Genomic DNA, 14,338 nt, shown 5'->3' on the forward strand with positions numbered 1-14,338 from the left:
TCGCTGCTCCCAGACGTTATTTTTAAGAACCGAAAATGTCCACAGCAGGTTTCAGTACCGGCAGACTCGTTATGGTTGTGTGCTCTGAAAAAGTTCAGTATAAAATACACTGAGTGCTTTGGTTTTTCCCCCAGACTCTTAGAATATGTAAGGAGGAAGATTTCAGTGGCAGCCATAATAAGTGTTGTTAACATGGTCTGAATGCAGGTGAGCGAAATGATTTTGGAACGTAGGATTGTAAGTTTTAAATAAAAGAAAACTGACATAGTTGTGCTTTCATTTAAGATCAGGGGTGTCAAATTTAAATGAGCTGTGGGCCAAAGCTGACACTGTCGTCTTATTGGACGGCAACTTTAGTGTTCAAGTAGTACAAAAAGAAGAAGAAGAAAGAACACAAATATTTCCTAAAGTGTTTTGTTTTGTTGTTTTTTTTATTTAAATATTGTATAACATGAATACAGATTCTTTTTCCTCCTTCTTAACTAACTGAAGCCTTTCATTGAACTGCCAAATAAAGTCATTGGTCCTCTGTCTGCAGACATGTAGCAGCACGTCTGCTGTCATTGTGTTCGTACTTAACAGAATCAAAATGCAGAAATAAGTGAACACATTAGTCACTGAACCTCAGCATGTTTGTACTCTCTGCTCATGTTGCAGTCATATTAAATCATTTTTGGTTTTTTAAATAACTTTGCACTTAACAACAAACAAAAAAGTCACTTCAAAGGACAAACTGCATTTTATTTCTTCACGTCAATATATGGGCAGCAAGTGGCCCCCGGGCCACGAGTTTGAAACCCCTGAGTGAAGAACAACTGTGTTTATTGTGAAAGGATCTCAATCTGTGCAAGTTAAAAAGAGCAGAAGTGGAACGAGAGTTTCTTTGAATGAATCTTTATTGTGTCAAACAGTGAAATGATGAACAAAACAAAGACGAGTGACAGAAAGAGAGACACCTGCAGAGGAAAACCAGCGAGTCAGCTCAGGACTGGGAACACTGGTCTCTCCTCAGTGTCTGTGAGAGAGGAGTGTGGGAGCCCTGGGTGGCCTCACAGGTCACAGAGCCCACCTTCTCCCACTGGTCTGCAGGGAGCCTCAGGGTGCTGCTCCAGCTGTAGAGGCCGTCCTCCTGCAGCACCCCTGGGCTCCTGCCCTCCTCCCAGCTGCTGCTGCTGCTGCCGTCCACCTTCCAGGACAGACTCCAGTCTGAGGGGAAGCCCTTGTTGGCCAGGCACATGAGCGTGGCCTTCCCCTGCTGCAGCTCCTCTCTGGAGGGGGGCAGCACCGTCAGGGTGGGACGAGCGTCACCTAGGAGACACCAATCAGCTTAGAGGACAGGGAGCACACGGCACAGCTGGCAGTAACGCCTTCACTGTGTGAGAGTGGATCTTCTCCTTTAAGAACTTTCTGACAGATGTTTTTCTGCTCCACCAGTCACTCACTCACACAGTGTTTCACTTCCCTTTAACAAAGCTCTCATGCACATCAGCGCACTCACAGTCCTCATATGACCTGAAGCTCAACAAACTGCACTGGGGCCAAACTGTTACACAGCATCTCAGGAACTATCTTCAGCATCAACTTCTAATTGTCTGCATGGTTTTAGTGTTTAATACAAAATATAACACACTTTGAACAAATATTCAGTTATTTACATTCAACATTTTAATCATTTCATTTGGTGCATTTCTACAATCATAATTACTGTTAAACTATCACCAGCTGATCATTTCACTGATAAAGACGTTATCTGCTAAACCGAACCAGTCAGAATATTTCAACATAAGCCAGATTTAAACAAGATAAATATTCTCAGACAATTTCAAACTGAGGTCAAAGACAAAGTGGGACATTTTTAAAATTCACAGATGTGTCAGAAACACTAAGAAATGATCTCCAGTCACACTGTCCTGAGTCCTTTTAATTCTGCAGCAGGTTTAAAGAGTACATTTTTTTTAAACCTTTAAATTGTTCCTGTTTAAAAATGGAACATGTGAGGACAGGTTCAGTAAAGGAGCGAAACAAAAATGTGATGTGACTGAGTTCAGCTCACAGGAAAATGATGTTCAATGATTTAACATTTGAGCACAAACTTACTTCCAACAAAGTTGTAGACTTTAAAATTCTTTAAAATTTTACTTTGTAGAGCTGAATGTAGATCCTTCAAACAAACGATTATTCTTGAAATAATAAAATAACCACAAAATTTGACTTACTTCCAACATCCAGCCTGGTTCCTCCACCGAACGTCCACCACAGTGATACAAACTGACTGAGTGGTCGTACAAAAACCTCTGACTAGAGAGAGGCACAGCTCTCTGACTCTGACAAAATGTTTAAAGTCCTCGAGTTCCAGTCATTGAAATTGTGATTTTACACCTTTGTTTTATGGATACAATTCTTATGCATCATTACAATTTTATATGTAAAACCATATTTGGTAATGGTACAAAAAACTGAAACAATTAAAGTTGTAGACTTTAAAATTCTTTAAAATTTTACTTTGTAGAGCTGAATGTAGATCCTTCAAACAAACGATTATTCTTGAAATAATAAAATAACCACAAAATTTGACTTACTTCCAACATCCAGCCTGGTTCCTCCACCGAACGTCCACCACAGTGATACAAACTGACTGAGTGGTCGTACAAAAACCTCTGACTGTAGAGAGACACAGCTCTCTGACTCTGACAAACAGCCTGTGAAATACAGCTGGTTCACAGGGAAACAAAGAAGACATGTTCATATTTAACATCTTTTAAATTATCAACTTTCTTGAAGTAAAAATTTAACTAAATATTTTCATTTAAAAATTTCAGAGCGCTCTTGCTAATAGTAAATCATCTTTATTCTAAATTAAGGTTGTAATTAACATATAAGTCTAAATAATATGCTGAATGTCAAATACAGTTTGAGTAATTAAAACTATTGCAATGTCTTTTTTTTGTGTTTATAGACACGATCCAGCTTTGAGCTTGGCCTGATTAGTGTCTGTGTGTGATTGCTGCAATGTGACAAAAAAAATCTGACCAACCAATCACTGTACAAGATTCTGAAAAATGGTTTTACGTATGTTGTAATTGTTAAACACCGAATCATAATTCATATGTGACCCTGCTGACAGCTTGATTGGTTAATACTGATCAGAATATCATGTTCAGGTTTATCCAATACAAAGAATGAGAAAATCTAATAATGATTCTTAGACTCTCACTGAGTGTGTGTGGAGATGGCCTTGGAAGCTGTGTGTTTATGTAAGAATGATGGGAGGGGGGAGTATGGGAGCCACTAATCTAAGAGAATGAGTTTAACATGTGTGATCTAAGGAAATGGGGTTATTGTAATTGACAGACACAGTGTTTAGAAAAGAAAAAGTATTGTTGTGTATTTGAATTAAAAAGATGAATGAATGTTCATGTGAGATTGAGCTAATGATAAATCTAACAAGTAAAACTTGTCAGGTTCCCCTGTGTGGAAGGCAGAGCGTAGACTAGCATCATGACTGTGCTTGGAAATGGGTTTATTGCTGGGCTACAGTAAACAAACTGGAAGGCAACTGGAAAATACTAAATAGACGGGTTCAAACAGAGAATAACCACAGAGGCAGAACACAGAGCAAGAGGGAGATCGCAACACTGGACAGAAGGAAACACGGACACTAAATACAAGAGGGAATGAGAGCAAAGAAGAAACACCTGGGGAACACAGCTGGCAACAATCTAACAACTGAGAAGAAGATGGGAAACAAGCTTGAACATGACGCACACAGGACAAGACGCTTTCAGAATAAAACAGGAAACACACAGTAAGATGCAGACCACCTAAAATACAAGGAACAGAATGAGAAGACAGACAGGACAGGACAGCGAGAGAGACCAGACAGAAACACAGAGCCATGACTGGTGAAACAGGCAACTATACCTGGACATGAGACAGACTTCACAGAAGTGCCAGGTTAAGGACACAGAGACGAGACCAGGACATAAAAAGGGGCCTAATAACAAAGTAGGAATAGAGATAAGTCAACTAGGAAACATAAGTCACACAGAGAACACAACAATATCATTACACAAGACTCAAAAAAACGTAAACAAAAAACACTAGGTCAACAACACAGGTACCATGACAAAAGTGCATACACTGAATGAAACGTGAAGTGAAATATATATATAACGGAAGATTCATATGTGATGGCCTTATTGAAAAATTATGTTACGTAAACATAGAAAAGAAAACATGTACTAAACTGATTTTAAAGAATCTCTAAAATCATGTATTTGAAAGTCCAAACTCCACACAGAAAGGCCTCAGGCAGGTGGTGGAATCAAAATCAGGACTTTCTTGTGTTGAGGCAACAGCACTAATAACTGTGCCACATGTCAGCAAGGATAGCTGATGGATGGAGGGAGCTTTAGGTCGAGGGGGCGGTGTGGCAGCAATCTTTCACACCAGCCTACTAATCAACCAAAGACCCAGACAGACTTTTCATTCATTTGAAAGCCTGATGCTTCGCCTCGTCCACCCCAGCTGTGAAACTCAGAAACCAGTCTTACTTGTTATCATCTATCGTCCACCTGGGCCTTACACAGAGTTTCTGTCTGATTTCTCAGACTTTCGAAGCCAAGCGCTCACAGAGAGACTCACCCTGAACAAGGAGCCCCAGGGTGGCCAGCAGTAGAGTCAGTGACATCATCATTGTGCTGCCGGCGTGTCAGTGTCTCTGAAAGGCCTGGACAGACACTGATCAACACTGGCCTCTTAAGGGCTGTGAGCAGAGAGGCAGGACACGTATGCAAACACACAGAGTCAGTCAGCTGGAGCCGTCCTCAGCACATCACCACCTTTCCTCCTCACTCGTGGCTCTACTCGCTGTTTTTCTCATGCAAACTATGATATTACCTTCACAGTTTTACATATTCCAGAATTAGTTGGTCACAAAGATAGAACATTTTTAAACTAAGCAGTCTGGTACGTTGGCAGCGTTCACACTGCCGGTGACTTGATTGCAGTCAGGTGTGAAGGCTGATTGGAGACTCCGGAGCCCAGTGCTATGAAAAATCCCACACTCACCAGGCCCATGACAACATGATAACAGTGGGTGGATTATATTCTTAAACTTAGTTACAGCGCTTTCAGAAAGACATCTACTGTGATAAAGTCTACTCTCCACTGCTGTGTAATCAATTATTGTAAATGTAAATGTTATCAGGAAATGATCAGACAGGAGAGGGTTTTCAGGAAACACTGTTAAATGTTCAGTTTCTATGCCATATGTTAAAACAAGATCTAGAGTGTGATTAAAGTGGTGGGTGGGTTCTTTTACATTTTGAGAGAAACCAATTGAGTCTAATAACAGATTAAATGCCATGTTGAGGCTGTCATTTTTAGCATCTACATGGATGTTAAAATCACCCACAATAATTATTTTATCTGAGCTCAGAACTAAATCAGATATAAAGTCTGAGAAATCAGACAGAAACTCTGTGTAAGGCCCAGGTGGACGATAGATGATAACAAGTAAGACTGGTTTCTGAGTTTCACAGCTGGGGTGGACGAGGCGAAGCATCAGGCTTTCAAATGAATTAAAAGTCTGTCTGGGTCTTTGGTTGATTAGTAGGCTGGTGTGAAAGATTGCTGCCACACCGCCCCCTCGACCTAAAGCTCCCTCCATCCATCAGCTATCCTTGCTGACATGTGGCACAGTTATTAGTGCTGTTGCCTCAACACAAGAAAGTCCTGATTTTGATTCCACCACCTGCCTGAGGCCTTTCTGTGTGGAGTTTGGACTTTCAAATACATGATTTTAGAGATTCTTTAAAATCAGTTTAGTACATGTTTTCTTTTCTATGTTTACGTAACATAATTTTTCAATAAGGCCATCACATATGAATCTTCCGTTATATATATATTTCACTTCACGTTTCATTCAGTGTATGCACTTTTGTCATGGTACCTGTGTTGTTGACCTAGTGTTTTTTGTTTACGTTTTTTTGAGTCTTGTGTAATGATATTGTTGTGTTCTCTGTGTGACTTATGTTTCCTAGTTGACTTATCTCTATTCCTACTTTGTTATTAGGCCCCTTTTTATGTCCTGGTCTCGTCTCTGTGTCCTTAACCTGGCACTTCTGTGAAGTCTGTCTCATGTCCAGGTATAGTTGCCTGTTTCACCAGTCATGGCTCTGTGTTTCTGTCTGGTCTCTCTCGCTGTCCTGTCCTGTCTGTCTTCTCATTCTGTTCCTTGTATTTTAGGTGGTCTGCATCTTACTGTGTGTTTCCTGTTTTATTCTGAAAGCGTCTTGTCCTGTGTGCGTCATGTTCAAGCTTGTTTCCCATCTTCTTCTCAGTTGTTAGATTGTTGCCAGCTGTGTTCCCCAGGTGTTTCTTCTTTGCTCTCATTCCCTCTTGTATTTAGTGTCCGTGTTTCCTTCTGTCCAGTGTTGCGATCTCCCTCTTGCTCTGTGTTCTGCCTCTGTGGTTATTCTCTGTTTGAACCCGTCTATTTAGTATTTTCCAGTTGCCTTCCAGTTTGTTTACTGTAGCCCAGCAATAAACCCATTTCCAAGCACAGTCATGATGCTAGTCTACGCTCTGCCTTCCACACAGGGGAACCTGACAAGTTTTACTTGTTAGATTTATCATTAGCTCAATCTCACATGAACATTCATTCATCTTTTTAATTCAAATACACAACAATACTTTTTCTTTTCTAAACACTGTGTCTGTCAATTACAATAACCCCATTTCCTTAGATCACACATGTTAAACTCATTCTCTTAGATTAGTGGCTCCCATACTCCCCCCTCCCATCATTCTTACATAAACACACAGCTTCCAAGGCCATCTCCACACACACTCAGTGAGAGTCTAAGAATCATTATTAGATTTTCTCATTCTTTGTATTGGATAAACCTGAACATGATATTCTGATCAGTATTAACCAATCAAGCTGTCAGCAGGGTCACATATGAATTATGATTCGGTGTTTAACAATTACAACATACGTAAAACCATTTTTCAGAATCTTGTACAGTGATTGGTTGGTCAGACTTTTTTTGTCACATTGCAGCAATCACACACAGACACTAATCAGGCCAAGCTCAAAGCTGGATCGTGTCTATAAACACAAAAAAAAGACATTGCAATAGTTTTAATTACTCAAACTGTATTTGACATTCAGCATATTATTTAGACTTATATGTTAATTACAACCTTAATTTAGAATAAAGATGATTTACTATTAGCAAGAGCGCTCTGAAATTTTTAAATGAAAATATTTAGTTAAATTTTTACTTCAAGAAAGTTGATAATTTAAAAGATGTTAAATATGAACATGTCTTCTTTGTTTCCCTGTGAACCAGCTGTATTTCACAGGCTGTTTGTCAGAGTCAGAGAGCTGTGTCTCTCTACAGTCAGAGGTTTTTGTACGACCACTCAGTCAGTTTGTATCACTGTGGTGGACGTTCGGTGGAGGAACCAGGCTGGATGTTGGAAGTAAGTCAAATTTTGTGGTTATTTTATTATTTCAAGAATAATCGTTTGTTTGAAGGATCTACATTCAGCTCTACAAAGTAAAATTTTAAAGAATTTTAAAGTCTACAACTTTAATTGTTTCAGTTTTTTGTACCATTACCAAATATGGTTTTACATATAAAATTGTAATGATGCATAAGAATTGTATCCATAAAACAAAGGTGTAAAATCACAATTTCAATGACTGGAACTCGAGGACTTTAAACATTTTGTCAGAGTCAGAGAGCTGTGCCTCTCTCTAGTCAGAGGTTTTTGTACGACCACTCAGTCAGTTTGTATCACTGTGGTGGACGTTCGGTGGAGGAACCAGGCTGGATGTTGGAAGTAAGTCAAATTTTGTGGTTATTTTATTATTTCAAGAATAATCGTTTGTTTGAAGGATCTACATTCAGCTCTACAAAGTAAAATTTTAAAGAATTTTAAAGTCTACAACTTTGTTGGAAGTAAGTTTGTGCTCAAATGTTAAATCATTGAACATCATTTTCCTGTGAGCTGAACTCAGTCACATCACATTTTTGTTTCGCTCCTTTACTGAACCTGTCCTCACATGTTCCATTTTTAAACAGGAACAATTTAAAGGTTTAAAAAAAATGTACTCTTTAAACCTGCTGCAGAATTAAAAGGACTCAGGACAGTGTGACTGGAGATCATTTCTTAGTGTTTCTGACACATCTGTGAATTTTAAAAATGTCCCACTTTGTCTTTGACCTCAGTTTGAAATTGTCTGAGAATATTTATCTTGTTTAAATCTGGCTTATGTTGAAATATTCTGACTGGTTCGGTTTAGCAGATAACGTCTTTATCAGTGAAATGATCAGCTGGTGATAGTTTAACAGTAATTATGATTGTAGAAATGCACCAAATGAAATGATTAAAATGTTGAATGTAAATAACTGAATATTTGTTCAAAGTGTGTTATATTTTGTATTAAACACTAAAACCATGCAGACAATTAGAAGTTGATGCTGAAGATAGTTCCTGAGATGCTGTGTAACAGTTTGGCCCCAGTGCAGTTTGTTGAGCTTCAGGTCATATGAGGACTGTGAGTGCGCTGATGTGCATGAGAGCTTTGTTAAAGGGAAGTGAAACACTGTGTGAGTGAGTGACTGGTGGAGCAGAAAAACATCTGTCAGAAAGTCCTTAAAGGAGAAGATCCACTCTCACACAGTGAAGGCGTTACTGCCAGCTGTGCCGTGTGCTCCCTGTCCTCTAAGCTGATTGGTGTCTCCTAGGTGACGCTCGTCCAACCCTGACGGTGCTGCCCCCCTCCAGAGAGGAGCTGCAGCAGGGGAAGGCCACGCTCATGTGCCTGGCCAACAAGGGCTTCCCCTCAGACTGGAGTCTGTCCTGGAAGGTGGACGGCAGCAGCAGCAGCAGCTGGGAGGAGGGCAGGAGCCCAGGGGTGCTGCAGGAGGACGGCCTCTACAGCTGGAGCAGCACCCTGAGGCTCCCTGCAGACCAGTGGGAGAAGGTGGGCTCTGTGACCTGTGAGGCCACCCAGGGCTCCCACACTCCTCTCTCACAGACACTGAGGAGAGACCAGTGTTCCCAGTCCTGAGCTGACTCGCTGGTTTTCCTCTGCAGGTGTCTCTCTTTCTGTCACTCGTCTTTGTTTTGTTCATCATTTCACTGTTTGACACAATAAAGATTCATTCAAAGAAACTCTCGTTCCACTTCTGCTCTTTTTAACTTGCACAGATTGAGATCCTTTCACAATAAACACAGTTGTTCGTCACTCAGGGGTTTCAAACTCGTGGCCCGGGGGCCACTTGCTGCCCATATATTGACGTGAAGAAATAAAATGCAGTTTGTCCTTTGAAGTGACTTTTTTGTTTGTTGTTAAGTGCAAAGTTATTTAAAAAACCAAAAATGATTTAATATGACTGCAACATGAGCAGAGAGTACAAACATGCTGAGGTTCAGTGACTAATGTGTTCACTTATTTCTGCATTTTGATTCTGTTAAGTACGAACACAATGACAGCAGACGTGCTGCTACATGTCTGCAGACAGAGGACCAATGACTTTATTTGGCAGTTCAATGAAAGGCTTCAGTTAGTTAAGAGAGGAAAAAAATTGTGTTGTTATACAGTATTTGAAATAAAAAAACAAACAAAACATTTTCTGAAATATTTGTGGGTTTGTTTCTTGTTTGGTTTTTTGTACTACTTGAACACTAAAGTGCCGTCCAATAAGACGACAGTGTCAGCTTTGGCCCACAGCTCATTTAAATTTGACACCCCTGATCTTAAATGAAAGCACAACTATGTCAGTTTTCTTTTATTTAAAACTTACAATCCTACGTTCCAAAATCATTTCGCTCACCTGCATTCAGACCATGTTAACAACACTTATTATGGCTGCCACTGAAATCTTCCTCCTTACATATTCTAAGAGTCTGGGGGAAAAACCAAAGCACTCAGTGTATTTTATACTGAACTTTTTCAGAGCACACAACCATAACGAGTCTGCCGGTACTGAAACCTGCTGTGGACATTTTCGGTTCTTAAAAATAACGTCTGGGAGCAGCGATGCAAGACACACATGCAAACACAGAGTCAGTGAGCTGTAACTGTCCTCAGCACATCACTGATGAAACTTTTGTCAACATATATTTTCTTCCTTTCACAGAAAACTCATCCCTGTTTTCAGTTCAACACTACTTTCTTATCTTTGATATTTACCTCACGCTCCATTCATCCTTCATCGAATATATGAAATACGTAGCGACTTAAAAATATCTCACAATGTGTAAGTAAAACGTAAAGGATGTTTTATGTTAGCGTCCATGTTTCAGGACTCTCTGTGTCCTGTGTCCCCTCGGGTTACCCCTGAGAATGAGACCCTCACTTGCACCATTGGCACTCTCACCTGGGAAATAGACACAATCCAGCAAACCCTGATGACAGAACCTGATCCTGACTGTCATCTGCAAACTTTGACTTTTGCTGTGCAGCCATCTGTGTAGGACACCTCCACTGGGTTGCCACTGCTAATTTTCCAGGTGCTGGATGTGCCTCACCAGTGATCCACTGACAGATGGAGGCTGGGACAGTGAGCTGGGTAGTTTGGAGTTGAGCTGAAGTCCACAACCTGATCCTATTACAGATCCTATTACGTGTACCAGGGCAGTCAAGGTGTTCCAGCTTGAGGTGCATTCCTGTGCTGACAGCATCATCCACTGACCTGCACCAGGGAGCGTGTGATGTTTGCAGATAGGTCAACACTCACGTCTTTACTACAGATGTCAGGGCAACATGTCTGTCATTAATTAACAGAGTGTTTCTTGGGGAAAGATGGTTGTTAGCTGAAAACCCATTTTTACTGTTTCAGTGTAGCGCCTCTTTGCTACCTTGATCTCCTTTGTCAGTATGTTTCTGGCCTGGGTATACAGGACTCTGTGCCCACTCCTGTAGGCGGCATTATCCCTGAATTTTCCTGTAAACCAGGGTTTGTTGTTATTGTATACGCAGGTTTTAGGATGTCACAGTGTCAGTGATGTTGTCCAGGTGTGCCTCAAAAACACTCCACTTCCTGCATTGTCTCACAGCACAAGGCCAGGCAGGCGCCTGTGGCACTTTTATTTTGACTGCATTGTTTATGGTTGTGTATTGTAAACTGCAGTATATTTACTCTTTATCATGCTGCTGCATGCATACAAATGTCCATTTTATTTGCAATAAACCAAAAACAAACAAACAAACAAGCTAAAAACGCAAAACAAAACACAGGCACACAGTAAAAGACCAGATGTCCCAGTTTTACACTGGGACTTGAAAGCAGCTTACATTTGTGGATCTGTGTGGCTGTGGCAGAAACCCCCACGTGGGCATGTGACGTGATCTGTGCGTGTCGGGCGATTGGTGCACATCTAAGGTTTTGTGAGTGAGGACATGTTTAGACATTTGTGTGCATAGACAGGTTTGTGAAAGAGAAAATGATCAGATTTGTGAGGCTGAACTTAATAAATTGTGTGTAAATGATCAGTATTTCTGCACCCACTGAACTACTACTGTAAAGACCAGAAAGGATGCACCAGTTAAAATAGAAGCGCCCATGTTAAATCATTGGTGGACAGATAGAGCTGGGTGTCATCTGCATAGCAGTGTAAATGTATGCTATGTCTTCTAATGATGCTGCCTAAGGGAAGCATGTATAATGTAAACAGAATTGGTCCTAGCACTGAACCCTGTGGAACTCCATAATTAACCTCAGTGTGTGAAGAGGACTCTCCATTTACATGCACAAACTGGAGTCTATTAGATAGATATGATACAAACCACTGCAGTGCAGTACCTGTAATACCTACAGCATGTTCTAATCGCTCTAATAGGATATTTTGGCTATATTAGCTAAGACACCGAAAACTTCCTCCCGAACAGAAAAAGTCCCTTTAAAGGACAAACTGCATTTTATTTCTTCGCGTCAATATATGGGCAGCAAGTGGCCCCCGGGCCACGAGTTTGAAACCCCTGAGTGAAGAACAACTGTGTTTATTGTGAAAGGATCTCAATCTGTGCAAGTTAAAAAGAGCAGAAGTGGAACGAGAGTTTCTTTGAATGAATCTTTATTGTGTCAAACAGTGAAATGATGAACAAAACAAAGACGAGTGACAGAAAGAGAGACACCTGCAGAGGAAAACCAGCGAGTCAGCTCAGGACTGGGAACACTGGTCTCTCCTCAGTGTCTGTGAGAGAGGAGTGTGGGAGCCCTGGGTGGCCTCACAGGTCACAGAGCCCACCTTCTCCCACTGGTCTGCAGGGAGCCTCAGGGTGCTGCTCCAGCTGTAGAGGCCGTCCTCCTGCAGCACCCCTGGGCTCCTGCCCTCCTCCCAGCTGCTGCTGCCGTCCACCTTCCAGGACAGACTCCAGTCTGAGGGGAAGCCCTTGTTGGCCAGGCACATGAGCGTGGCCTTCCCCTGCTGCAGCTCCTCTCTGGATGGGGGCAGCACCGTCAGGGTGGGTGCAACTTGTCCCACTGGAGGAGGACACAGAGAGACAATATGAAGAAATTTCATGCAACAAGAAGAGAACCTCCACCCTGTTGGCTGCAGCTGGGGAGGCTGCTGGTTCTGGTCTTCAGTGTTTCACTTCCCTCTCTGAGCTCACTAATCATTTTTCAGTTCAATCTACTTTTACAACAACAGTCGCCTCAAGGCGCTTTATATTGTAAGCAGGGAAATCTCAGTTTAGTTTCATGAACAAAGTCAAATGGAGATTTACAGGTATCACTGCTAAGCATGACCACAGGCTCACCTCAACATTTAGATATCCTTTAAAGCCTCTAAGACGTTTTACATCTCCAATAAACATACTAGTGTAGCATGTGCTTCAATCAGTCACATTATGATGTTAGAATGAGGATGTTACATGTCATTAAAAAGGAAGACTGAGGACAACACGTGCAAAGATTCCCAGGAAAAATCTTTACACGCTCTTTCTTTGGTCATTATTATGAAAAATATCATTTAATACTATAATATGTTTTCTTTGAGTCACATTTTTTAATCTAATATTTGTGGACAGAATCATGAACTAAAGCAGCATCTCCAATAACTAACAGTATTTTCTAATAACAATTATAATTTATGGTTATATACACACTGTGAAAATGACCAAACAGAGAAAAACGAGTTTCTTCATCAAACTAAATATCATCTGCAAAATTATTCAAAATTATTTAAAAATCAGAAAATAAACCCCAATTTTTTAACCTTTTCAGCAAAATAATCTCGATTAATTTCATGTAGAAGTCAAAGAAACTTACATCCAACATCCAGCCTGGTTCCTCCACGAACGTGCCACACGTGATACAAACTGACGAGGCGTCGTACAAAAACCTCGATAGAGAGGGCACGCTCTCTGACTCTAAACACAAACAGTCTGTGAAACACAGCTGCTACAGGGAAATCCACTCAGAGTGACAGAAATCACAACAAGAAGAATTAGTTTAATTTAGTCTTTCCTTTCTCTTTTCAGTTTTATGTAAAAAAAGGTATTTAAAGTTCATCGCTGCACATTTATTGTTGTTTGCTTCTTTTTTTGAAGCCAAACCAGTCAAACGGTACTTTAGAGGCTGTTTGTCTTGACCAGTGTTGGATAAGTTACTTTTTAAAAGTAATTAATTACTAATTACTTATCCAGTGGAAAAAAAGTTAGCTTGTTTATATTATGCTAACATAGCTGTGTCGCTAGCGGTCACGTAGCACATCATTATATAGCAGCTAGCCCAACTTCAGTAACCCTACAAACGTCACTGCTGTTTAGTTTTCTGTCTTCATTTATGCTGGAAGTGATAACAGAGCTGTACGTTTGAATTTGTTTCCAAAACCCCGCAGTCAGGACATGCTATATTGTATTTAGATAGAAGCTAGCGAGCTAACTCCCTGCTAACTTCTAACTCCGTTAAATGTCATAAATTCCGTTTTCATGGATGCCTGGATGTTAAACTCAATTGTTACAAACAACAGTATAACTTACAAGGCACCATCATTAATCCGATTATGTTACATCCTCGGTTGAGATAGCAGAAAAACGCTGATATTTTATTAGATGAAAGACTTTTAGTAGTTTTTTTTTTTTTTCAACTCTCAGGTAATTGCCTATAGTGGAATCTTTGATATTAATGGACTGCAAGGGGTTTTCAAGGAGAGACAACGGGCTAGGTTGAACGGTGTCGAACGTCTGCGGACCGGGATATATCCCTTTGATGTGACCTTCGTACGTTTGTCCCTGGCTCTTTATCTCTCTCCTCTTCCTCCTGCTCTGGGTTGCCTGTGCTAGAACTGGTGAGTGTAAGTAAAACTAAAT

The 14,338-nt window shown here is 40.7% G+C and overlaps 1 gene segment (V, D, J or C); it reads right to left on the minus strand.

Annotated features, from left to right (window-relative positions):
• Nucleotides 1-435: 435 nt before the first annotated feature.
• The window catches only part of LOC102299362, an 18,056-nt gene continuing 4,153 nt past the window's right edge, over nt 436-14,338 (minus strand). The window contains 2 exon segments of the V gene segment in view: nt 436-1,308; nt 2,580-2,617. Coding sequence covers nt 983-1,308; nt 2,580-2,617 — 364 coding nt within the window.

This window comes from Haplochromis burtoni, unplaced genomic scaffold (assembly GCF_018398535.1).
Source record: "Haplochromis burtoni strain Fernald_Lab_line unplaced genomic scaffold, NCSU_Asbu1 Contig_444, whole genome shotgun sequence".
In the NCBI taxonomy this organism is placed as follows: domain Eukaryota; kingdom Metazoa; phylum Chordata; class Actinopteri; order Cichliformes; family Cichlidae; genus Haplochromis; species Haplochromis burtoni.